Raw genomic sequence first — 27,515 nt, forward strand, 5'->3', positions numbered from 1 at the left:
TTACATTAATGAAATATTATAGGCTGATTTACAAAACCATTTTTTCTTAATGGAAATGTAGTTACACCAGTAATTATGTGAAGGGGCAAAAAACTTTTGTTTTGTTTAACGAAACCACTAGAGCACATTGATTAATGAATCATCGGCTATGAGATGTCAAACATTTGGTAATTCTGACAGCCACCAGAGGAAACCAGCTACATTTTTTCTAATGCAACAAGGAAATTTTTTATGCACTCTCCCACAGACAGGAAAGCACATACTACAGTCTTTGACCAATTGTGGTGTACTGGTTAAAACGAGAAAAAAACCAATCAGGTGAATGAATACCGCGAGGTGGTTCGATCCTGCGACGCAAGCACCTCAGGCAAGCATCAACTGACCAAGCTAAATCCCACCTCCGTAAAGGGGCAATTCGGGTGAAATGGTCTAATAATCAGCCACTGTTAGGACATTTAATTTCATTTCAACTTATTTTTGTGCTTATATCCAATTAAGGTTCAAGCACGCTGTCCTGGGCACACACATCTCAGCTATCTGGGCTGTCTGTCCAGGACAGAGGGTTAGTTGTTAGTTGTAAGTGGTTAGTGAGAGAGAAGAGGGTGTAGTGGTCTTACACCTACCATCGAGTTGTTAAAACTCACTCTGGGTGGGAGAAGGTATCGGGCTGCAAACCCTGTGCATACCAGACTCATGTCCTATGGCCTAACCATGACACCACCGAGGCCAGTCTGATGGGACATGACTAGATACACAAGGGAGCTGTTTACCCCATCCCATCACGTGCACTGTTATTTTCATATCGGTACAAAAAAATAAAACAAAACCCCAGCCATGTACACTAACAAAATATTTATTAAAAAACGAAAATCTTGAATAACATAACCCTATGATTTACCAGAAGTATTATGTGAATTCACAGGGTAACACAATACAATTACATACACATGATTGTATAAATATAAAGAATAAATATGTTTAAAAAGTGATTCAGGAGATTTAAAACTGAAAGAATAAACTGCAAGCAGTGGACTTCCATTATTAAGTTTCGACATCACAATGTACAATTCTAAAAACAAGAAAACACATCAATTCTTGTAACCAGAATTCAGATTAAATAATACGGAGTTGTTTTATTTTGTAGAATTATTACTGTAGACATTGTTCATAAATAGGATGAAAAATCTCTTTGAATTAAGAGGAATTTCACGATCTCAATATCTTATGTTTATCTTTGTACTTCTCATGGAAGGTCATGTTAAGATCACTGAGCTGGTTGTACAGTTCGCTAGCTTCATCAACATCTATAGACATCTGGAGAAAGACAAGAGAAAAACCTCAATACAATCCACTGATGAAAACATATAGCTAATAAATATGATAATTTTCCTGGCAACTAATAAGTAATCTTTTAAGAAATAATTTCTAAAATGATTAGAGTTATCATTAAAAAAGACTTGCCAGCAATCACCTAAAAATCAAATGAAAATCTTAAGGAATAATTTTGATTTTAAAACAAATGACACAAGCAAAAATATATATTCAAGAATTTTTTTAAAGACAAGCACAGTGCACTTGCAATACTTAAATTCTGGGGTGTGTTGGGCTTTTAAAAAAGCAGATTTTATCATTAAAGTTTGAGAGAAAAGACAATAATGCTGTGTTCATTAGAAGTTGTGAATATTGCATAAATTTCAAATTCACAAATTGAGAAGAGTGTTTGTTTGGCGAAATAACCTGTGAACACAACTTGTGAATTGGGGTAGGTTTTTCTGTCTCAATTTGGCTGAATGAACACAAATCATTTGTGCAACTATGACTATGGGTGTGTGAGATTGGAGTGACAGTGCAGGTTATCTATAAACCGCCTGAATGCTCTCCTCTTGGTGAAGTCATGTTTACAATTTGGAACTTGTAAATTCATCATATTCACGAGCACCAAATGAACACAGCAATCAAAGGACTTAACTAAAAACAAAACCAGTCGCTGGAAGTATTTTATTAGCAAATGCATCAAAACTAGTCAACACATAGATGTATGTAGATGCATTTTACCTGCTTTGCCTTCACGGACGGTGTCCCACACACAGAACACTGGCTATAAAACTTGTCAACACATAGATGTATGTAGATGCATTTTACCTGCTTTGCCTTCACGGACGGTGTCCCACACACAGAACACTGGCTATAAAACTTGTCAACACATAGATGTATGTAGATGCATTTTACCTGCTTTGCCTTCACGGACGGTGTCCCACACACAGAACACTGGCTATAAAACTTGTCAACACATAGATGTATGTAGGTGCATTTTACCTGCTTTGCCTTCACGGACGGTGTCCCACACACAGAACACTGGCTATAAAACTAGTCAACACATAGATGTATGTAGATGCATTTTACCTGCTTTGCCTTCACGGACGGTGTCCCACACACAGAACACTGGCTATAAAACTAGTCAACACATAGATGTATGTAGATGCATTTTACCTGCTTTGCCTTCACGGACGGTGTCCCACACACAGAACACTGGCTATAAAACTAGTCAACACATAGATGTATGTAGATGCATTTTACCTGCTTTGCCTTCACGGACGGTGTCCCACACACAGAACACTGGCTATAAAACTAATCAACACATAGATGTAGATGCATTTTACCTGCTTTGCCTTCACGGACGGTGTCCCACACACAGAACACTGGCTATAAAACTTGTCAACACATAGATGTATGTAGATGCATTTTACCTGCTTTGCCTTCACAGACGGTGTCCCACACACAGAACACTGGCTATAAAACTAGTCAACACATAGATGTATGTAGATGCATTTTACCTGCTTTGCCTTCACGGACGGTGTCCCACACACAGAACACTGGCTATAAAACTAGTCAACACATAGATGTATGTAGATGCATTTTACCTGCTTTGCCTTCACGGACGGTGTCCCACACACAGAACACTGGCTATAAAACTAGTCAACACATAGATGTATGTAGATGCATTTTACCTGCTTTGCCTTCACGGACGGTGTCCCACACACAGAACACTGGCTATAAAACTAGTCAACACATAGATGTATGTAGATGCATTTTACCTGCTTTGCCTTCACGGACGGTGTCCCACACACAGAACACTGGCTATAAAACTTGTCAACACATAGATGTATGTAGATGCATTTTACCTGCTTTGCCTTCACGGACGGTGTCCCACACACAGAACACTGGCTATAAAACTTGTCAACACATAGATGTATGTAGATGCATTTTACCTGCTTTGCCTTCACGGACGGTGTCCCACACACAGAACACTGGCTATAAAACTTGCTAAGTGGATCTAGACATTCAGGCCGTTGACTTATCAGCCAAACCTGAAATAAAATTGTTAGATTTATACAATAAATATTTCTGTTTATATATTAACAGATGGGATTGGTCAACAGGCATAGCCTATATAAAGAGATTTCCCTACATTATACAACTGAGTTAATCAGCCTTCGAAATAAGCACTTGTCCGTTTGTCCTGACAAGTGAAAATCTATTGGGACAATTGAAATATACTTTGGTGGTTTTTCTGTGGACAAGTGAAAATGTTCAATGCAGTTTCATTTTAAGCAATCAAAAACATCATCCTTGTACTTGAATAAAACAAACCATTTATTTGGACAAGTGAAAACATTGGCGAAGAAGTAAATTTCTAGATGTATTTGTCCACTGGACTAGTACAACAGTCTGCTTATTTCTATCACTGTTAATAACTGGTCAACATGGACATGTTGAGAAAAATACAAGAAATGCATTTAGTGTTGAGAAAAGTAAAACTATTATATTTTTAACCTGTCAAAATATAAATATATATATATAAATAAAAAAAAAAAAAAATAATATATATATATATATATATATATATATATATATATATATATATATATGTATACACACAGGTGAATCCCATTGGCTCGAACCTCATCTATTTGGTCAACAATGTGTAAGTGTAACTCGGGACTTCGGTTTTGGTTCGAGTGTTGCGGTGTATTTGACCCTTCCAAGTTCAACCCAACGAGATTCTACTGTATATGTGTATATATATATATATATATATATATATATATATATATATAATTGTTTTGTAATGTAAAAATGTACAAGTAGAACAACAAATGTATTTAACAACACCTTAGCAACAAGGGTATCAAACACATTGCAGCTGAAGAAACGCAATGTCACAATGTTAAAAATTTAAAAATTACATTTCTACAGTATGACAACCCCCAGATACTGGATGTTAAACACTTAAATACAAACTTTCAACAAACACTAAATTAGTTCCTTAAAATAAAACAAAACAAAACTAAAACACTTTTAAGCAATGAGTGTCAATAATTGCAAATTAAGTATTTCTAAAATGTAACAAAATCTTATTAAAATTACAGACCAATTTTCATCAAAGTAAATATGTAATTATTAAATATATTACACACCAAGGCTTCACAGCCACTGTATGCACTGTAGGTTAAACTTGGAACAATGAACCGCATCTAAAAACAAACACAAAATGTATCATCAATGAACTGCTCTCATCTGTGTAATGAATGGATAAACAAGCTCACACTGGAAAGAATTGTATTTTAGTACATTTTCACATATATGGATTATTTGCTCAAAAACTATTCTGTGTGGCCAATTTGCTCGAAAACTATTCAGTGTGGCTAATTTGCTCGAAAACTATTCAGTGTGGCTAATTTGCTCGAAAACTATTCAGTGTGGCTAATTTGCTTGAAAACTATTCTGTGTGGCTAATTTGCTCGAAAACTATTCAGTGTAGCTAATTTGCTCGAAAACTATTCAGTGTGGCTAATTTGCTCGGAAAACTATTCAGTGTGGCTAATTTGCTCGAAAACTATTCTGTGTGGCTAATTTGCTCGAAACTATTCAGTGTGGCTAATTTGCTCGAAAACTATTCTGTGTGGCTAATTTGCTCGAAACTATTCAGTGTGGCTAATTTGCTCGAAAACTATTCAGTGTGGCTAATTTGCTCGAAAACTATTCAGTGTGGCTAATTTGCTCGAAAACTATTCAGTGGCTAATTTGCTTGAAAACTATTCTGTGTGGCTAATTTGCTCGAAAACTATTCAGTGTAGCTAATTTGCTCGAAAACTATTCAGTGTGGCTAATTTGCTCGGAAAACTATTCAGTGTGGCTAATTTGCTCGAAAACTATTCTGTGTGGCTAATTTGCTCGAAAACTTTTCAGTGTGGCTAATTTGCTCGAAACTATTCAGTGTGGCTAATTTGCTCGAAAACTATTCAGTGTGGCTAATTTGCTCGAAACTATTCAGTGTGGCTAATTTGCTCGAAAACTATTCAGTGTGGCTAATTTGCTCGAAACTATTCAGTTTGGCTAATTTGCTCGAAAACTATTCTGTGTGGCTAATTTGCTTGAAAACTATTCTGTGTGGCTAATTTTATCGAAAACTATTCAGTGTGGCTAATTTGCTCGAAACTATTCAGTGTGGCTAATTTGCTCGAAAACTATTCTGTGTGGCTAATTTGCTCGAAAACTTTTCAGTGTGGCTAATTTGCTCGAAACTATTCAGTGTGGCTAATTTGCTCGAAAACTATTCAGTGTGGCTAATTTGCTCGAAACTATTCAGTGTGGCTAATTTGCTCGAAAACTATTCTGTGTGGCTAATTTGCTCGAAACTATTCAGTTTGGCTAATTTGCTCGAAAACTATTGTGTGTGGCTAATTTGCTTGAAAACTATTCTGTGTGGCTAATTTTATCGAAAACTATTCAGTGTGGCTAATTTGCTCGAAACTATTCAGTGTGGCTAATTTGCTCGAAACTATTCAGTGTGGCTAATTTGCTCGAAAACTATTCTGTGTGGCTAATTTGCTCGAAACTATTCAGTGTGGCTAATTTGCTCGAAAACTATTCAGTGTGGCTAATTTGCTCGAAAACTATTCAGTGTGGCTAATTTGCTCGAAAACTATTCAGTGTGGCTAATTTGCTCGAAACTATTCAGTGTGGCTAATTTGCTCGAAAACTATTCAGTGTGGCTAATTTGCTCGAAACTATTCAGTTTGGCTAATTTGCTCGAAAACTATTCTGTGTGGCTAATTTGCTTGAAAACTATTCTGTGTGGCTAATTTTATCGAAAACTATTCAGTGTGGCTAATTTGCTCGAAACTATTCAGTGTGGCTAATTTGCTCGAAAACTATTCTGTGTGGCTAATTTGCTCGAAAACTTTTCAGTGTGGCTAATTTGCTCGAAACTATTCAGTGTGGCTAATTTGCTCGAAAACTATTCAGTGTGGCTAATTTGCTCGAAACTATTCAGTGTGGCTAATTTGCTCGAAAACTATTCTGTGTGGCTAATTTGCTCGAAACTATTCAGTTTGGCTAATTTGCTCGAAAACTATTCTGTGTGGCTAATTTGCTTGAAAACTATTCTGTGTGGCTAATTTTATCGAAAACTATTCAGTGTGGCTAATTTGCTCGAAACTATTCAGTGTGGCTAATTTGCTCGAAACTATTCAGTGTGGCTAATTTGCTCGAAAACTATTCTGTGTGGCTAATTTGCTCGAAACTATTCAGTGTGGCTAATTTGCTCGAAAACTATTCAGTGTGGCTAATTTGCTCGAAAACTATTCAGTGTGGCTAATTTGCTCGAAAACTATTGTGTGTGGCTAATTTGCTCGAAAACTATTCAGTGTGGCTAATTTGCTCAAAACTATTCTGTGTGGCTAATTTGCTCAAAACTATTCTGTGTGGCTAATTTGCTCGAAAATAGTGGCTAATTTAAAGCCATTTTATTAGCCAATTACTAAATGTTGCAGATATACTGTGTAAAAATTAGCAATTGGCCAATCTGACAATGGATAGAGTGAGTCCTGCAAGAAATATATTTCATTTTGTTTTAACAATACCATTAGACCAAATGTCAAAGGGGAAACATGACCATATCTGATATGTAAAATACTCACTGATGAAGGGAAACATGAACATATCTCATATGTGAAATATTCACTGATGAAGGGAAACATGATCAATCTATCTTATATGTGAAATATTCACCAGACAGATAACAGGAAACATGATGAACCAATCTCATGTGAAATACTCACCAGACAGATAACAGGAAACATGATGAACCGATCTCATATGTGAAATGCTCACCAGTTAGATGAAAGAAAGCATGAACATATCTCATATATATGTGAAATACTCACCAGACAGATAAAGGGAAACATGATTTTCCAGAACCACGCTGGCAGAATTCCCCAAGTGAGGTTCGTCATGACCAGACCAGGACATACTGAATGAGAATAAATGTTCTGAAATTACAAGTTAAGAGTTGTCAATAAACTGACTCTAGAACAAGATGTTCAAAACCTGTTACCCTAGTTGTCAACATTCCACTATTTTGATGGTCTGCTACTCACAAAGACCCACAGCTCAGAAAGTCTGTCATGACATCAGTAATGTACGTCATAAATGTCACGTCACTTCTTGGCAATTGTTCTTCAGGACCATGGCTAGTCAAGATTCGGGTTAGGACACCCGAAGTGGTCTACTTTTTGAGTAACAGACCATCAGAATACGCACATGAATCCCTCATATGTTTTCGTTTTAACCAGTGCCTCACAACTGGTATGTGCTTTCCTGTCTGTGGGAAAGTGCATATAAAAGATCACTTTCTGCATTAAAAAAAATGTAGCGGGTTTCTTCTTATGACCTAGTGTCAGAAATACCAAATGTTTGACATCCAACAGCCGATGATTAATCAATCAATGTACTCTAGTGGTGTCGTTAAACAAAACAAATTTTATTTTAACTTTCATATCAATCTCAGAACCTGACAATATTAGTTTTTTTTTTTGTAAAATGACTGTGGTATTGTTACTGCAGAAATATCATCCAAACAAATTATACCAACTTCCATTATTACTAACTAATTACAAATATTTTGCATCAATGTTGATCAATTTAATTTCAAATAAGTTGTAATTACATAAACAATGTTTAGTTTTTCATAAAAGTATGTCCATAAAGAAAAACTTTAGAAACTAACCTTCTTATTGAGTCTCGTATTGAGTTCCACACTGAGCATATCGATGGCATATTTAGATGACTTGTATGGCTCCTCGCTGAAATAACATTGTAATGTCCACTGAGATGGTCGAAATCCTAATTTTTATAATGCGCCTAATTAAGAAACAACAAAATGCTTTAATGAAAACTTTCAAATGTGTTGTGTATTAAAGCAGCAATGCAGAACCAATTGGCAACGTAACAGCCAGACTTCTGACTTTTAAGTGCCAGTGTGCAGAAAGCCCTCTAAACTGGACACCCATGGGATAAAACAAAACGATTTACGGGGAATTCGATTAAGAGAGGTTATGTTTTGTATGGATATTTAAAAAAGGACTGTGAAAAACGTCCAGTGTTGAGGGTATTGTGGTTTACGGATTTTGAAGGGTTTCACTGTAACTTCCAGAGATCATCCTTATTCCTCCCCTCAACATGTATACTTCCATTTTAAAATACATTTTAGGTTAAAGCCTGCTAAGTTATAAGTTACATAACTTGTAACAAGACTGAAACCAAAATACAGAAGTCTTTTTCTGACAATTGAAGTTACAGCCGGACCGGTGATCATATTTTAAAGCTAGTCTGTCAGAACGTTTAGTCCCATTTGGCGAGTATACTTGCAATTTCCGCACTTCAACACACGTAACTTATCTTACCCGTTTGTATGCTGTATGTCTTCGATGTCAAAGTTATCTCGTGCTGCTGCACTTGACGATGTCCAGATGATTTGTGTCGGTCTATCAGGGCCGCCCAGACAAGAGTCTAGCTCATTTATCTGTTAAACAATGGTGCAAGATATTACACCAAAGGTTGAAAATGTCTTTTAAATATTAATTTGCCACAGTGAAAATGCCAAGCACCTATTTACTTCCATATATTTATCGACTTGTCCAACATTTCAATCTTAATTAAGAATAACTAATAATAAGCATTTACCATGTTTTACTAAAAAAGAAAAGATGAAGAATTAAAACTAAATGCAAGTCTGCTATTCCCAAGTTAATCTGCTTGTAACACATAATCATCATGTGTGATTCTAATTGAAAATGTTGAGCTAAGCGACACTTAGTTTCAGCTCCAAAAAAAAAAAAGAAAAAAAAAAAGAAATATATATACTGACACACAATGAAAATGCAAAACAGATATTTTTCAATATTTTGTTGTGATTAATGAAAAATATATTTAATGGACTTAAAATAACAATTTATGAGAGGAAAAAGAAAGAAAGAAATGTTTTATTTAACGACACACTCAACACATTATTTGACGGTTATATGGCGTCAGACATATGGTTACGGACCACACAGATTTTGAGAGGAAACCCGCTGTTGCCACTACATGGGCTACTCTTCCGATTAGCAGCAAGGGATCTTTTATTTGCGCTTCGCACAGGCAGGATAGCACAAACCATGGCCTTTGTTGAACCAGTTATGGATCACTAGTCGGTGCAAGTGGTTTACACCTACCCATTGAGCCTTGCGGAGCACTCACTCAGGGTTTGGAGTCGGTATCTGGATTAAAAATCCCATGCCTCGACTGGGATCAGAACCCAGTACCTACCAGCCTGTAGACCGATGGCCTGCCACGACGCCACCGAGGCCGGTTTATGAGAGGAAGCCATTGATTGGTACTTTTGTCTGGGTTTTAATCCTGGTTTTGTTCTCGTTACACATACAATAGCAGAAACACACAAAATGGTGTGAAATGCATTCACTACATGCTCAATCGTGCTGCTGCATGCAATGCCAGTATGTGAATACATAAAAGTCACGTAACGGTGTCATATTCCTTGTCACATTAAGAATGCCACGACTAAGAGAAGAACAAAGAGAGCGAGCGTTGGGCATGGTTCAAGGGGGGACTTCGCAAAGCCAAGTTGCTAGGGCCTTCAGAGTCCATCCATGAACACTTGTTGAATGTCGTCAACAGAACGGGAGTGTCCGTGATCGACCTCAACCTGGTTAACGTCCCGTTACAACCCCACGCCAAGATTGGCAGATTCGACGACACCACCTCCGTGACCGCAACACAATAGGATGTCATGGAAGGCCTATCCATCCGATGACGGTCATCTGTCGATTCAGAACGACTGGACTCAGATGCAGACACAGTACAATGGTAACATCATGACACCGCGACATCATGCTGTGAGACTACAGTTTGCTCTCCAGAATAGTAATCATCCACCAGCCTTTTACTGGAGCATTGTTTTCTCAGATGAGTCCTGTTTCTCTGTCTCCTTTGCCAATAGAAGAGCACGTGTGTACAGGAGACTCCATGAACGGTACGTTGACAAATGTGTGAGGGAACATGATCGGTTTGGCGGCGGTTGTTTGATAGTGATTTCAGGAGTGATCTCATCATTGTCCACGATGCCCTTACAGCCCAGCGTTATGTTGACGTTATTCTAAGACCAGTTCTCCAGCCACTTTTGCGCCGTCAGAGGGGCCGGGGGTAGGGTCCCCTTCTGTTTCAACAAGACAATGCCCGTCCACATACTGCAAGAATTACCCAGGCATTCCTGCAACAAGCCGGTATCACTGTTAAGAACTGGCCCACTGTTTCACCGGATTTAACCCAACTGAACACATGTGGGATGAGTTAGGACGTTATGTACGTCACTGCCAGCCACCACCGCGTAACGTCGTTGAGCTTGCACAGGCGTTGCAGGAGGAGTGGAGGAACATTCCTGTGGCTTATTTGAGATGTTTGTGCCAATGCTTCCCCGTCGTCTTCACGCATGCTCACAGGCCAATGGTGGACACACCAGATACTGACCTTGATATGGGGGGGGGGGGGGGGTTTGAAGTTTTCAATTACAAATGCAACTCGATTACTGATGATAACTGGCTATGTTTCCATGTGAATTTATCTCATGAATACCAGTCATTAATGTCATATTACATTATCCATCAATTCATTAATAGTTTGTCGTTATTTGCAATGAAAACTTGTTTTCATTGTTTTTCAGTATATATATGAAGAGTTTCATCACAAAATGCCATATTAAAAAACACTGTGCGAACACCACTCGGGACACTGTTCACAAGTAGACAAACACAAGTTCGAATTCAGTTTTCAGCAAAACGCAATACGATTGCCTGAGGATATATTGCAGATTGCAGAAAAACTGGTTTAATGCTTATGGTGGTTTGGAATAAAACTTTAGGATTGGGTGTGTATAGTGGCATTTATCGCATTTTGCAATTAAACTCTTATATATATATATATATATATATATATATATATATATATATATATATATATATATATATATATATATATATATATATATATATATATATATATATATATATATATATATATATATATATATATATATATATATATAACAAAACATATCAGCACATTCTCACCAACACAAAATGTCCAAAAATGTTTGTAGCAAATACTTGTTTCAATCCTTCAGGTGTTGTATCATCAAGACATTTCAACAACCCAGTACCAGTGGACAACATGAATATGCAATTCCTGCAACAAAACACTGTTATTACAACATATCAACAATGACATACTACACCCACACTACTATAAAATTCCATGGATTGGATTTAGCTTAGTCGGTCGAGTACTCGCCTAAGGTGCTTGCATCGCAGGATCGAACTACCTCAGCGGATCCATTCAATTGATTGCGGGTTTTTTTGTTCCAATCAGTGCACCACAACTGGTCAACGGCCGTGGTATGTGCTTTCCTGTCTGTGGGATAGTGCATATAAAAGATCCCTTGCTGCATTGAAAAAAATGTAGCAGGTTTCCTCTGGTGACTAACTCAGAATTACCAAATGTTTGACATCCAATAGCCGATGATTAATTAATCAATATGCTCCAGTGGTGTTGTTAAACAAAACAAACTTTATAAAATTCCACTGTACCTAATATAAACAAAGGAAGATAATACAACTATTTCAAGCAAAGGGAGATAATACAACAATATCATCCAGAAGCAGTAGGATTGAAATTGGTAGTATTTTGTGGTTATTTGCAGTTGTTCACTAGACTAATTTTTGTTCCAAACATTAAAGGAACGTGAATATGAAAACCTGTAAAATTGTTTACGAGGGCTCACCCTCCTGAACACGCTACAGGTATGTATATAATTCAGCTTAAACCATGCAGAGATAATTTTGGTGGAAATTGGTCATTTTGTTGGGGGTAATATAGATGTATTTGACTACCATTGTACTTCAATAAAGTTAAAAAAGAAAATCTTTATCACAATCACATTTCGTTTATGTGATCCTACCTGGAAAACAGGCCCTTGCAGAATGTATCCCAATTAACTCCCGACACGGGCATCATTCCAGCGTTGAGATAGAGGAAATCCACATGGTGGAACCTTAAAGTGAAAGTAATTTTCAAATGTAAGCCATAACTGCAAATTTATATTAAAAAATGTGTATCACACACTATCACTGAAAAACATGGTATGACATGGTTTGCAAATTGATTGTAGTAGTCATAGAAATTATTTGGTAATTTTTGTCAACAGGTGTCATACAGATTTCATTTGTCACTTTAAGTAGATATAAAAATTCTGTGAAATAAAATATTTTGCCTGCTATAAATATAACATTCATGATTATTACTTCTATTTGAATGAATAAAAGTTTGTTTAACGACACCCCAGCACAAAAATACATATCGGCTATTGGGAGTCACAAATGGTTACTTCTATTTAAACACAAGCAAAAAAGGTTGGGTTTTTTTTGGTGTTTTTTATAAAATATAATTACTGATGACCAAAAGCTGATGTTTCTTTAATGCATAAATGTCAGTAAACATTAATTCATTCTAATTTGTAATAAATTTGCTATCATTTTATTCAGTCATAATTTTTTTTAAATTGTCATGCAATCTATATTCCAATCTAATAAAACAAAATGTGTGTACACAACTAAACGTGACTACTGTAAGAGTAAGAGACTTGACGGAGTGAAACACTTACTGTCTCTGGAACACTTACTGTCTCTGGAACACTTACTGTCTCTGAAACACTTACTGTCTCTGGAACACTTACTGTCTCTGGAACACTTACTGTCTCTGGAACACTTACTGTCTCTTAATATTTTGAGCTGCCTCATAAACAGACTGTACAGAGGACGTATCTAGGATCACTATTGATATCACAGCAGAAGGGTGAGACGCCTCAAGGGTTTTCTTTGCTTCTTCGGCTTTTATCTGATTCCGACAGGCCAGACAGAGATACAGATTCTTGTGTTCAGAGAGTAGGCGCTTACACAGTGTGAGACCGAGGCCACTGAAACACATATACACAAATGTACAGTTAAAGTTTGCTTTGTTTACCAACACTAGAGAACATTGATTAATTAATCATCAAACATTTGGTAATTTGGACACGTAGACATTAGAGGAAACCTGATAGTACATTTTTTCTAAAGCAACAAGGGGTCTTCTATATGCACTTTCCCACAGACAGGAAAGATCATACCACAGCCTTTGACCAGTTGTGGTGCACTGGTTGGAACGAGAAAACCCCCAAATCAGAGGTGGTTCCATCCTGCAATGAAAGCACCTCAAGAGAGCACTCAACCAACTGTGGTAAATCCCACCCCCACAAATGTACAGATAACTATCAACACAGGAATAAATAATGAAAACATGCTATGAATAAAGTAACTGGTATATCAAAGGCCGTGGTATGTACTACTCTGTCTGTGGGATGTTGCATATAAAAATCCCTTGCTGCTAATTTAAAAGATTAGCCCATGAAGTGACGACAGCGGGTTTCCTCTCCCAATATCTGTGTGGTCCTTAACCATATGTCATATAACTGTAAATAAAATGTGCTGAGTGCAACATTAAATAAGACACTTCTGTCTTTCTTTCTTGCTCAGTGGTGATGATCTACATGTCAAAATCCAAACCATCTACTGAAATTAACACTACAGATTTCGATTTCTACTGATGACACAATGAAATAAGTTAGAACATACAGTTTACTTGTGAGGGTGGGGGGGGGGGGGGGAATATTTAAGAAATGTATTGAATATTCTCTATTTAATATAATTTACCTCACAGAAAACCCCCAAATATAAAATACATTAAATTTATCCTGAGAAAAAAAGAAATCTTTGTAAAATGCCATATCTCAGTACATGTCCACCCCAAACATAACAAATGGGACAACAGCTCTTTTTGTGAATTTATTTTGTTCGACATGTTCACTTATGAGTGGCAAATGAATGCTGAACATTAGTGTTACTGGAAGCTCATTGAAAATTTAAAAAGAATTGTCATCATCTGTAAACAATAGAGTTTTCCTCTCTACCCTCATTAGAAGAGGGATGGGGGAGGGGCTTGTCCTCTCCTTCTACAGAACTACGGATACACTGTCAATCTTCGCCATCAGCAAGGTGAGCTGAAGATTACTTTACTGAAACGGTGCTAGGCAAGTAATCAAATAAAATTTAATAAACATGTTATTGTGGGGCGATCAATTTGTAGCTTTCCTAAAACCTTTCAGGTGAGTTTGGATGGGATTGATCACTCGCATTTCCTAGCGTAGACTGATCAGTATCCAAACAGAATTATAGTCATAGACCAAACATGCTTTGCCTTGCAGATGAATATACCAGTATACATTTGACAAATATTTTGCACCCTGTCCATTGATAACTTAGACAACTGCTAATTTTTATACTTAGTGGCTACAACATTTAGTCTTAGGCTAATAAAATATTCCTTAAAGTTAAATTAACCACATTTTAAGAATTTTCAAGGAAATACTGTTTATCTGAAAATGTGTTAAATCAAAATCCATTCCAGTGTGAGCCCTGATTTTGATGTAGATATAAAATTATATTAACTCAAACTAGTGTGAGAGTATAAACTATATAAAATAATTGCTGGTCTAATGGGACAGCCAAATTTTTTTTCTCAGCCCATGTTTGATCCTGCAAGTTTTGATTTGGGCCGGTACAATTTGAATGTCCAGCCAATTTCGAACCCATAATCACCAATAATGTTCAATGGTTGGGTGTGTGTGTGTGTGCGTGTTAGATGTAGCTCAGTGGTAAAGCTTTTTTACCCAATATGTATTGGTCTAGGATCAATCACCATCAGTGGACCCATATTTCTCACCCCAGCTAGTACACCATGACTGGTATACATATCAAAGGCTGTGGTATGTGCTATCCTGTTTGTGGGATGATGCTATAAAAGATCCCTTGCTAATAATAGAAAAATTTAGGTATTTACTAAGATTATATGTCAAATATTACCAAATGTTTGACATCCAATAGCCGATGTGCTATCGTTAAAACAAACTATAACTTATAAGTTAGTATAAGTCCATCCCACGGGGAACGCCTTTTTTCATACTATGGAATTTACTACAACTTACTAGTTATTTATTTCCGAATCGATTGTTTTCTAAATTGAATACAAAAATAGTTTATTTTTGTTATTTCTAAAACATTTTTACTTTTCTTTTTACGTCAAACTAAACTGACATTATTTACAAAAATATTTTTTATAGGAAGATGGGACGGACTATAACTTTTCATTGGTTGGGGCCTTGGGCGTTATGTAATCATACTTGTTTTTATTTACAAGGAGTCACACAAGGTCCAATCATATTGGATGTCCGATTGCCATGACAAAAAAGTTACTGAATTTTTTAGTGATCCCCATATATATTAATGACATGTTAATTAAAATGCTGTATTTACGCATTTCCTCCAGTTACAACCGCTACTTTTCCTTCCCTCATCTTTTATCTCAACATACCCATAATGCTCGAGTTACAACAATAAGTGGCCCATTTTCCGAGAGCACCATCTTCACTTGCCAAACGAATATAGCGAGGCGTCATTGGCTAACAGGGGAGTAACAAGGCTTGGGTATACAGGCGCAGATCTAGGGTAGGGTGCTAACGGTGTGCAGACCTTCCAATTTCAAAGTGCCCCAAAATCCCAGTATGTAGCAATGAATACAATGGATTTGTTAGTGTTTAGTGGAGAACATATTCGTTGGCTTGATGTTTTAGAGGAATATTGCCACATATTATAATGTACGCTAGCGTATTTTGTTAGTATTGTAGGTGTCCTTTTTAAACGTTGCACATCTTTCTGAACAAATCATGCGGCTCAAGAGTATGCCATATTATGTGCACATTTCCAAAACCAGTACTGTAAGAGTATATTACAAACTAGTATTACAAACATTTATAAAAGACAATAATATAATATAAATGTATTTGTTTTATAATTAATTATTAAATAAATATATACTTAATTATTTAATAATTTCATTTATTACTATGTATACTACAATTAAATTTGTAAACTTACATTATAAATTAACTTCAATAAGGGTGACCGACAGTTTGAATTGCATCTCCATACTGACAAACAGCTGGCTACTATCTTATAGTTTATGTATAAGGAAACCCTTGTTCATACCGAGTGGCAATACATTGTAATTTTTATATTCTTGAGTTAATTGTGCAAATACTGGATGTGGCATTCGTAAACAGATGAAATATGACACTCGCTACTTTTGAATGCACCTCAAACTCTTTATGGTGATCCGCATAAACGGAATTTACAATGACGTACAAAGACTACGGAAGCTAACGAAAAGCAACGGAAAGTAACATGTTTTAGGAAGATGTTGATCATGGACGACGATGCTTATTTAACTTTTAGCACAGGCAGCACAGTTTCTCTGGTAACCTGTCACAAGAATGAACTCTCGGGAGAAGTTCTCGCCTTTGACAAAGCCACAAAAGTATTAGCAATAAGTATCCTTTTTAGTACAGCCAATAATACGTGAACACTGAACGCTCGCCGATTTTAAGTGACTAGTGAGCGATCAGCGTTAAAAAAAAAAGGTCAACATGTTACATAATTACTAATCGTAATCGGTGTTGATTTTAGACCACTTTGTTCAAGTGGAAGTCTTAAACTAGTGTTTAATGTTTGAATTTGTGATGTACTAATACAGTTAAATACCACATGCTGCTTTTACAGGAATACTAGGAGTTTCAACTTCCACCACCTCCCAAGGCAGTAACCCCTCCCCCCCCCCTCCTCAGTTTGACTAGTTCGCCCCCAGGTGTTTGTTCAACCCAAGTCAGTTCAGCTCAATTAATTGTCAGTGTGCCCCCTACTATATATCAGTTCTACCCCTACCCCAATATTATGTCTGGTGAAATTCGAAAAGGATGATTTTGGCAGATTTAAAAAAAGTTTTTTTTTAAATTGTGGGTGTCAGAATATATATATAGGTATATATTAACACCACATATTAGCCCGAGTACTCTGACTGTAAGAGAGCTAGACGGACATTTGGACATAAACACGCTCTCATTACAGTCAGAGACCAACCTATGTCTTTTTTTGGCAATTCCTGACTACCAAACGGTAGGCAACGAGTCCCGCTCTAATACCACAACAATCCTATGTTTGACGTCAAATACCTTTACATCAATCATTTTCGAGTTAAGTGATAAAAAAAAATCCACATATTAATCAATAATACACATACTACAGAAAGAAACCCGACAGCACCCACATTCAGCTACGCTTCGTGACACTCCGTCGCAACAATTGCAAAGCTCGGCAAATGTCCGTCTAGCTCTCTTACAGTCAGAGTACTCGGGCTACACCACATATATGATATTTAATACCAAATAAATTATAGATTGATTCTTTAGAGAATAATTAACAAGCTACAAAGAATTCTGGATTATCTATGCCGAGTGTTGTAAAGCCATGCCTCTGGTTATGCCCAGGCAGATCCGGTATTCTGTGAAATATGAGTTGGGTTATATGCCGACTGAAATATTAGTACAAAGTATATTGAGAACAGTGTTTGTACAGAACTGATATCTAGAGTGTTTTTCACAGGCAAATAGGGGAACCTTTCTCTGAAGGTCTGGAATCTTTTACTAATTTTGATGGGGGAGTGGTGTCACTTATTCTTTGGAATGAGTATGGCTGACTAGTCTTGCTCTTTTCATAAATATTCAGACATAACTTAAACACCAGTGTGAATTACATTTGAGGTGCAATTAAACAATTCTGAAGTATGTTTATTCTTACTTAGTCAACTGAAATTCAGATAACATTGAATTTTTCTTTCTTCAAAAATCTAACCAACATTGAACAAATCCAGTAGTGTTCAGTCCAGGCTAGTGTCTGGGCTAGTTGGAAATGATCACTTGTATTACTATAAGGGGAGTGACGTAGCCCAGTGGTAAAGCGTTCACTCGATGTGCGATCGGTCTGGGATCGATCCCATTCAGTGGGCCCATTGGGCTATTTCTCATTCCAGCCAGTGCACCACGACTGGCATATCAAAGGCTGTGGTTAGTACTGCCCTGTCTGTGGGATAGTGCGTGTAAAAGATCCCTTGCTGCTAATCGAAAAGAGTAGCCCATGAAATGGCAACAGTGGGTTTTCTCTCTCAATATCTGTGTGGTCCTTAACCATATGTCTGATGCCATATAACCGAAAATAAAATGTGTTGAGTACATAGTTAAATAAAAAAATTCTTCTTCTACCATGTATTACTATAATACATCTATAGGGCACTAGCCAAAGCTAGTGACTTTGTCAAATATTTAGTTACACATTAGCCGATGTATTTTGTGTACTGCAGTGTCATTAAATATTCATTCATTTATTCATTCATTCTCAAACATTTGTTAACATTGAATTATACTGAATGATATCTCTGTAAAAATACACTAGTTTCTAGTCGTGAATGTTAGAATGTAAACATTATTCATTGTAGTGTAAGTACATTCAGCCATAGGCATGCATTACGAACCTTAACCATGTAGAAATTCCAGCGTCGAGTGGGAAACACAACCTGTATGATGTCCGGCTGGTGAACCTGCAGTACGTCAGTGACATCAAAGTGATCAGTGAACCGGAAGGCCAAGCACCTCCGCTGACCAGTCTCAACATGACACGCGTGAGTCGTATTTCTAGTCAGCTGTCTTACTGTTACGATCACCTTAAATACATATGTTATCTGTACAGATACGGTGATCTTAGGGCTAAGATCGCTTCGTGGAACGGGGCCCAGATTTGTTGCCTCTCTCTATTATAGAGTACCGGCCTCGGTGGCGTTGTGGTAGGCCATCGGTCTACAGGCTGATAGGTACTGGGTTTGGATCCCAGTCGAGGCATGGGATTTTTAATCCAGATACCGACTCCAAACCCTGAGTGAGTGCTCCGCAAGGCTCAATGGGTAAGTGTAAACCACTTGCACCGACCAGTGATCCATAACTGGTTCAACAAAGGCCATGGTTTGTGCTATCCTGCCTGTGCGAAGCGCAAATAAAAGATCCCTTGCTGCTAATCGGAAGAGTAGCCCATGTAGTGGCGACAGCGGGTTTCCTCTCAAAATCTGTGTGTCCTTAACCATATGTCTGACGCCATATAACCGTAAATAAAATGCGTCGTTAAATAAAACATTTCTTTCTATTATAGAGTGGACAGGACTGCAGGAAGTGCCAATTCGGGGCTTCTAGAATTTTTATAAAATACACTAGCTATGTGATCAGTGATTTAAAAAATTTACTACCCACAATTAAAAATTCACTAGCCCTACTATACTTACAATTTTACTAAATAATAGTAATAATCAGATATATCACCTAAAGAGGGATGTAGAGCTTAAAAACACTAACATTGGGGGGTTGGGGTAGGGGCAGGATATTCATATTTACAAAATAAACTGCAACATTTGATAAATGTTTTTCACTAGCCGTCGGGCATGGCAATAGTAGTAATTTACTAGTCCAACATTGAATATCACTAGCCATGGAAGTGGGGCTACCATAATCTAGAAGTCCTGCAATTGAATTTGGAGAGTGGTAAAGCTTGCCGTGTCCTTGTGCTACGTAATTAGCCTAAGTGATGGAACAAATCTTTATAACACTCGAGGTCACTATTCACTGTTTGTGACATAACACTACAGTTTTACAAATTAACAATCAAGATGGCAGGACAGTACCATTTTTATACAGCATGTTCATTATCTTTGAATAAAAGAGACTTGCAAAATTAGACTGCAATATACCTGTTACATATATCTGCCGAGTTGTATAATTGTAAACATGAAAAATATGTGGCTGTAACTTATAAGCAGCTGAAAATCATCTGCAAATACAAAATTTACAGAATATTATATGCTGAAACAAGTTTTATGTCTAATATATCATTAATCTATTGACAAATTTCTAATGTGCCTGATTAATATGAAAACATTTGTCAAACAATACATTATATACACTAAATTAACAAGTTGGTGCCTTCAGAAACACTGCATTTTTCTTTGAGATTGTAATTAATACAGCCATTGCATTTTGCTTCAGCATTTACACTAAAAGTTAAGTAAAATTGATTAAAGTTATCATTTTGTTACCAGTGCATACAACTATTTAAAAGACAAATCTACGGCAACGTGTATGTTAGCCAAAGCAAACTACTTTTACTTCAGCATTCGATTATTGATATACATTTGGGTGGTTTATATCAATGATTTACATTGCAGTGGTTTATATCAATGATTTACATTGCGGTGGTTTATATCAATGATTTACATTGCAGTGGTTTATAATCATATTAATGATTTACATTTCGGTGGTTTATATCAATAATTTACATTGCGGTGGTTTATATCAATGATTTACATTGCAGTGGTTTATAATCATATTAATGATTTACATTTCGGTGGTTTATATCAGTAATTTACATTTTGGTGGTTTATATCAATAATTTACATTTCGGTGGTTTGTTGATTTACATTGCAGTGGTTTGTTGATTTACATTTTGGTGGTTTGTTGATTTACATTTCGATGGTTTGTTGATCTACATTTCAGTGGTTTGTTGATCTGCATTTCTATGGTTTTCAGATCAAGAGCCGGGTTCGCCAGAGTCTGGATGAGAAGAGGAAACAGATCAACTACGTGGGGGTTGGCGTCCCCGAGGAGGGACAGAGGTTATTCTGGGCCATCGTCAAAACGTGAGATTTCATTCTCTTTTATAAACCTTTGTCTTGACATACACTATGTGACATTGTGGAGTCAGGGTTATTTTTAAAAGTCTGTGTGTTTGCTCAATTAGTCAGCTTTATTTGCCAATATAAATTATACAACCAAGAACACACCAGGTGTACAAAGATGAGTATTCTAAAGCCAGCAACTGTTCGTTTCAACCAGAACTTCTGTACTTTATATACTCTGTCAAAAAAGAAACACATAGGCGAAATATTCATGGAATTATCTCTTTAATACAAAGTGGCATAATTTCATTATTTATGATCGTATCACAGTCAAATTTGACATGTGTATGTGACAATGTTCTTGCTATGGATTGACGGCAGTGACCAAACAGCGTCGCATGAGGGCACTGAAATCAGTACCTTGTGTGGCCACCAGCAGCAGTAATCACTGCGCGACATCACCGTGACCTAGACTGAATGAGTCTCTGAATCCGGGCATGTGGAATCCTAGCCCATTCTTCCTGCAGTGCATGTGACAGTTGCGGAAGCATCTGAGGCTCCGGGTCATGCTGGCGTACACGTCTGTAGAGTTTGTCCCATAGATGTTCAATGGGGTAGAGATCTGGCGAGCTTGATGGCCATACCAACACATTAATGTTCTCATTATGTAGGAAATCCATTGTTACACGTGCCATATGCGGCCTGGCATTGGGAAGCATGTGACGGCGAAGAATTTCATCCCGGTAGTGTATAGCTGTCAGGTTGCCTTGTACGAACACAAGTTCACTTCTGCCAGTGTATGAGATGGCTCCCCACATCATGACACTCTCCACCGAATCTGTCAACTTGGGCGACGCAGTTGTTGGCAAAATGTTCATTGCGGCATCTGTAAACACGTTGTCGTCCATCACGTCGCTGTAGAAGGAAACATGACTCGTCGCTGAACCATACTCGCCGCCAGTTTCCCAAGTTCCACCCCTGTACATTTGTGCACCAGCGAACGCGTAAATGTCGATGTTGACTTCACAGGTCTCCTAGCCTGTAAACCAGCTTCTCGAAGTTGGTTCCGAATGGTTTGTGCAGACACCCTTCTCAAACCAGGTATGCGTCCAGCAGTGTTCGTTGCTGTGGCAGTTCGGTGACACAAGTGCAGAACCCGGATGTAGTGATCTTGTGCTGCAGTTGTTATGCGAGGTCTTCCACTTCTGGGCCGGTCATCAGCTGATTGAAACTGCTGGTACCTGTCCCAGAGGCGTGCGACTGCTGACTGCGATTCACCTAACTGGAGGCGGACTATTGCAATGTTTCGATTCGGCAGGCTTAGTCTTGGCATCTTATAACTCGTCTACGTCAAAATAGAAATGAGGCATCATTGCGAGCATTGCAGCTTTAAATACCCATCACTACCCCAATCTTTTTCCAGAGTTTCATACGCATTTGCCAAAAACTGACCATTTCACACCGGTTTCCTTCAATTGTCGCACAACGTGCATCAAATTTGTTTTAGGGTGCATTTGGGCATGCTGTCCCATTCCAGGAACATTAACAAACATGGTCATTCAGCAACATTGTACAAAAAAACGATATTTTGTAAAATCAAACGTTTTTCTTCTTTCCCTATCACCTATGCATTTCTTTTTTGACAGAGTATATTTAGACGAGAGTGCAGCTTTAAGTTGGTTTAATTTGTTTTTCAGGATCAATGACGTGCGGTGGGACGGTCAGAAGATTATAGTGATGGACGAGGTCACCATTCAACCACCATACAAAGTGGAGAACTGTATTAGCCAATCAAACGAGAGCGGAAGAGCTCTCGACCATGTCAAAAAGATAGTGAGTCTTCCCGACATGCAGCACGTTTAGCTACATTAAAAAATGGTTATTGACGTAAGGCGTTCTACATGTTAAAACATATTGTTTTAACATGTAGAACGCCTTACGTCAATAACCATTCTTTAAAAAAATTACAGTGGTTTCTTTGAACAAAACTAACAAACTAGATCTTTAAAAAACCAGTGGGTAGAGCCATTGATTGAATGAAAGGCATTTAGATGGGGAAACTCTGAAAGGGATATTTTTTTCTTTTATATTAGAGACAACATAGAAAACAAATATGATGGTTGAAAAAAGGTGTTCAAACAATTCTTTGTAATTTTAGCTTTTTTTGTTTTTTAAAAATATTTCAGGTAGCATTAGATCATTAGCTATATTATTATTATTATTATTATTATGACAAGAATAGTGTGAAAACATTATCATAACAAATTCCATATACATTTGAATCTGTAAAAGTGGATGGAGATTTAGTTTCAGTGATCAGTCAGATATGTGGCAATTTATCCTTGGAGATCCAAAATGACCTTTTATAGACATGGCTGAAAGTAGTAAAAACTGAGATTTATAGAAGTATGCACATCATGTTTTTTTAAGTCGTGTGATTCCAGTTTAACCAATCCAAGAGTATTTATGGATTGGAATCATAAATCAATGATTATGACTCCAGCATTTTGCAATGTGATTTTTTTTTTTTTAAACCTGAAATGAACTGTCACTTTCAGTTGTCTAAAGTTAAATTTGATGGTTTCAATGCTTCTATGTTTAACATCATATTTAATTGTGTAATTTCAGGTTGACAAGTTTTTACAAGATGAAGCCAAGCGTGGAGTTGACCGAGGATCAATCTCGCCCTCCCCCGCCCCCTCCAGTCCCTCCCCAGCATCCTCATCATGAACTCAACACTTTTAATCTCAACACAATCCACTGAGGTTACATCTGCATTTAGTTTGTTGTGGTCTTTGTGACACACCACAATCTATTTAGGGCCGACTTTGTTCGGTTTTTATTTACAACGAAGTCTTTTGATGTTAACATCTGTTTGACTGCTGGTTAAATTGTTATATATACAACATATTAGTCACTGACTTGTCGGCTAATATTCTATATTACAATTTTATGGGAGGGTATGTTTTTAACTAGAAAATAATATGGGGATCATGACACTAAAAATAGATGTTTTAAAATCACTTTGCCTGTACCACGTTACATACCTTATAATAATGGCTTGTTGATGCAGGTATTTCCTTATAAATTGTTCACGTATATAATATAGATCTTTAAATTAATATATTTCAACTATTCTGTGTAGAAAAATTAAACATCGGCCCAAAATATAACAGACTGTTGTCAAATAAACAAATGCACACAAATGTGTTGATCGGTAGGTATTTAAACACTTAAAAAGTGGCTTCAATTCTTCTATATGATATGAAGTTAAAATGTTTCGACTACTTATGTATTATGTAGTTCTAGGGCCAATTCACTAAACTCTCGCAACTTTGCGATCTCGTTGTGCAATGCTAAAAGACTTGCAAAGAGGATACTTTGTTGTTAGCAGAGCCCAAGAGACCGTTGTGAATTAGGCCCCTGTAGTGCAAAGGGCATTACCTGGTCATTACCATTGTCAAACATTTAAAAAGGTTTTCACATGTTCATCAATATTAGCTTTTTTTTATCTTGACTGGAAGTTGATGTGTTCAAGAGTGCTTAGTAAAGCAGGGAATACTTGTCAAAGTGTTGAAGAATCTCAAAGTGCAACAAAGACTTGCAGTATTGTTGATCAGATTTCTAGATTTTTTTTTTTTTTAAACCCAGTTTTATTTCGGCTTCCGTTCTTTAGGAAGATTGTGACATTTTATCATTGACTTGTATGTCTGATGTTGAATACCAGACATACAGTTGAACAGGATTTAACATCCAGTTTCATAATATTATAACACAATTATTGAATACTGCTGGACTATTAAATTATTTATATTATTTTTTAAATTGAATTTGTAACTTTTGAGAAAATCTATTCATACAGTTTTTCATGTTTTTTTTTTTTAGAAGGAGATGTTAACCATCGATCAATAACTGAATTTAATTATTCAAATGAAAACATCAGTTTTCCACAACGTTTTGCAAACCCATTAATTTATTAACTAAATATGGTTGTGCCACATCACCACAAGTAGCCATCACCTTTGAGGAAATTCTGAGGTTACAAGGACTTTCCTTTTTACTTTCCTCCCGTAAGTTATTTAATGTACATCACTGAAGCAATCATGTCCTGAACTGATTATTATCATTTTATCATGCAGTCATGACTGTTCATGTGGTGACCAAACATACTTATTAATATTACTAAAGAATAAAAAAAAATACAAACAACTTTGTTGATGTTACATTTTGTGAATAAATAGCAGACTTTCGATGTGAACAAATTTGAAATGTCGGCAGATTTTGACATTAGTTGATGAAGAGTAAGTCTGTTGTTGCCTCTACTACGGAGCAGCAAGGGCTCTTTTTTTTTTATGTGCACCTTCTCACAGACTGGACAGGTCATACTAAGGCCTTTAGGAATACCAACAGGATCTAGAGTTAGGATGGGGGGGGAAACCCAATCCACTGGAGGCAATCGATCCTGCAGCTCGGGTGAGCTCTCTACCACTGAGCTACATCCCACCCCGAATATTGGAAGGAAATGTTTTATTTAACGACGCACTCAACACATTTCATTTACAGGTATATGGTGGTTGAGGACCACAGATAATAGAGGAAACCCGCTGTCGTCACTTCATGGGCTACTCTTCTTTCTTTTTTCAGTTGGCAGCAAGGGATCTTTTATATGCACCATCCCACAGACGGGATAGTACATACTACGGCCTTTGTTACACCAGTTGTGGAGCACTGGCTGGAACGAGAAATAGCTGAATATTGGATGCCCACAGGTTTTATCCTCGAGTCATGTTTTCATTCTTGATGTCAAATGCTTGTCGAGCAAATAAATAAGATGAAAATCCAAACACTAATGTTGCAGCTGAGAGTAACGCCAACATCTTATTTAGTGTCATTTAAAAAAAAAAAAACCCCACCATTTTATATACTTCATGACTGTATGTATTTTTTTTACTGGGTAACAATAATTGTTAGGATGTTTGGCAGTTTGTGAAGAGTACATTTCAAGGGAAAATAATCATAAACATTAAAGAAAACCACAACATGTACAGTTTATATAAATAATTTTAATGCTAATTTGCTCTCTCTTTTTTTTTTTTATAACAAGACAACCAGTAACACATGCAGACACAAATACAAAAATACCAGTCCAAAAGTTTCATCTGAAAGTGAAATATGACTATATGAAAAAAATGAGTATACCGTAATCAAAGATTTAATTTTTTTACACCTTCAGTGGAAACATCAACTGTGGGTGTTTCTGGGTAAAGTGATACTTGTATAAAACTTAACCGAAAGAAAACAAGATTTAGTAAGAGTGTTTAAATTCAATTATATGTGCATAAAACTTTACATCCGACATCACAACAAAACACATGTATGTAAATTCTACTGTGGCCTAGTTGTTAGACCAACAGCTTGCCTGTTGGTAAAAGTTTGGTTCACATACCATAATGTTTTCCATAGACATTTGGCAAGGCATTGTAGATTAAAAAAAATTGGGGCATTTTAACAATTTTCGGAACACTTTATTTCATTAAAACCACACAAATTAATTGAAGTAAATGTAATTAATGTGCTTGCTTTAATAACTGAATAGCAAAATATATAACAGGAATATTGAATTAATACATAAATACATTTTCTTTGAGTTTTATAAAGGCAATTTTAGAATTATTATTAACAAAACCATGTGTAATCTCAGGGCAGCATGGTACTGATTACGGCAAGATAGGGAAAACACTATACCAATACAGGCTCTAAACCAAAGTAAGGCCCAAAACCAAATGAAGCTGGGTCTAGGTCAGACGAGTGTGACAAGGACACTATATCTCGTGTATTTTGATGTCTGGGTCTGTAACTGTTGCATGTTATCAATATATGAGGGATAGCTGAAAAGTTCTGAGCCCAACTATGAAGGATATATAGTACACCTGTAACAGTTTGCAAACATTAAGTACAATACTTTCTATGCTGCATTTGAAACATACACAATGTGGCAGCATATTTCTGCACACGTCACAGTAACTAGGTATTCTTTGTTGAAAATGGACAAAACTGGTTACTGTGCTGTCATCAAGCACCTGTGTCTCCCAACTGGAGGGGCCAACTCCAACAGCCATCCATGCAGACATGATGTCAACTTTAGTGGATGATGCTCCTTCATTTGTAACTATTGAGAGATGGGCTGCAGAGTTCAAGAGAGGAAGTGAGAGGCTCAAGATCGGGAAGACCTTTAACTGCCACCACTAAGGGAAATGTTGATAGAATACATGATACCTCAACAGTCAGACCATTGATGGCCAATATTATGCTAATCTGCTCAGACAACTGCATGAGAGTGTCAAAGCTAAGCATCGTGGAAATATCACTAACGGTGTGTTGTTCCACCAGGACAATGCACCTGTACACAAAGTCTGTTATCA

General features: G+C 36.9%; 2 protein-coding genes across 4 annotated transcripts; one reads left to right on the plus strand and one right to left on the minus strand.

Annotated features, from left to right (window-relative positions):
- Positions 1–837: 837 nt before the first annotated feature.
- On the minus strand, positions 838–15,869 carry LOC121381187 (3-keto-steroid reductase/17-beta-hydroxysteroid dehydrogenase 7-like). Of its 3 annotated transcripts, none has more exons than XM_041510370.1 (10): positions 15,804–15,869; positions 13,166–13,369; positions 12,356–12,448; positions 11,505–11,583; positions 8,748–8,866; positions 8,072–8,147; positions 7,230–7,334; positions 4,479–4,535; positions 3,270–3,368; positions 838–1,314 (listed from the first exon to the last, which is right to left on the minus strand). In XM_041510370.1, exons 1-10 carry the CDS (start codon positions 15,842–15,844, stop codon positions 1,207–1,209), a joined length of 981 nt encoding a protein of 326 aa, XP_041366304.1. In that variant the 5' UTR covers positions 15,845–15,869; the 3' UTR covers positions 838–1,206. The 3 variants fall into 3 exon arrangements, with proteins under 3 accessions (XP_041366304.1, XP_041366303.1, XP_041366305.1); XM_041510369.1 differs by having other exon boundaries at positions 11,469–11,583; XM_041510371.1 differs by lacking the exon at positions 4,479–4,535 and having other exon boundaries at positions 11,469–11,583.
- Positions 15,870–16,705: 836 nt separating this feature from the next.
- LOC121380618 (protein LSM12 homolog) lies at positions 16,706–25,302 on the plus strand. The gene is made up of 5 exons (XM_041509520.1): positions 16,706–16,876; positions 18,923–19,056; positions 21,005–21,114; positions 22,791–22,926; positions 23,722–25,302. The coding sequence occupies exons 1-5, from the start codon at positions 16,744–16,746 to the stop codon at positions 23,821–23,823; spliced, it is 615 nt and encodes a 204-aa protein (XP_041365454.1). The 5' UTR covers positions 16,706–16,743; the 3' UTR covers positions 23,824–25,302.
- The last annotated feature ends 2,213 nt before the right edge of the window (positions 25,303–27,515 follow it).

Source organism: Gigantopelta aegis, chromosome 9 (assembly GCF_016097555.1).
Source record: "Gigantopelta aegis isolate Gae_Host chromosome 9, Gae_host_genome, whole genome shotgun sequence".
Classification (NCBI taxonomy): domain Eukaryota; kingdom Metazoa; phylum Mollusca; class Gastropoda; order Neomphalida; family Peltospiridae; genus Gigantopelta; species Gigantopelta aegis.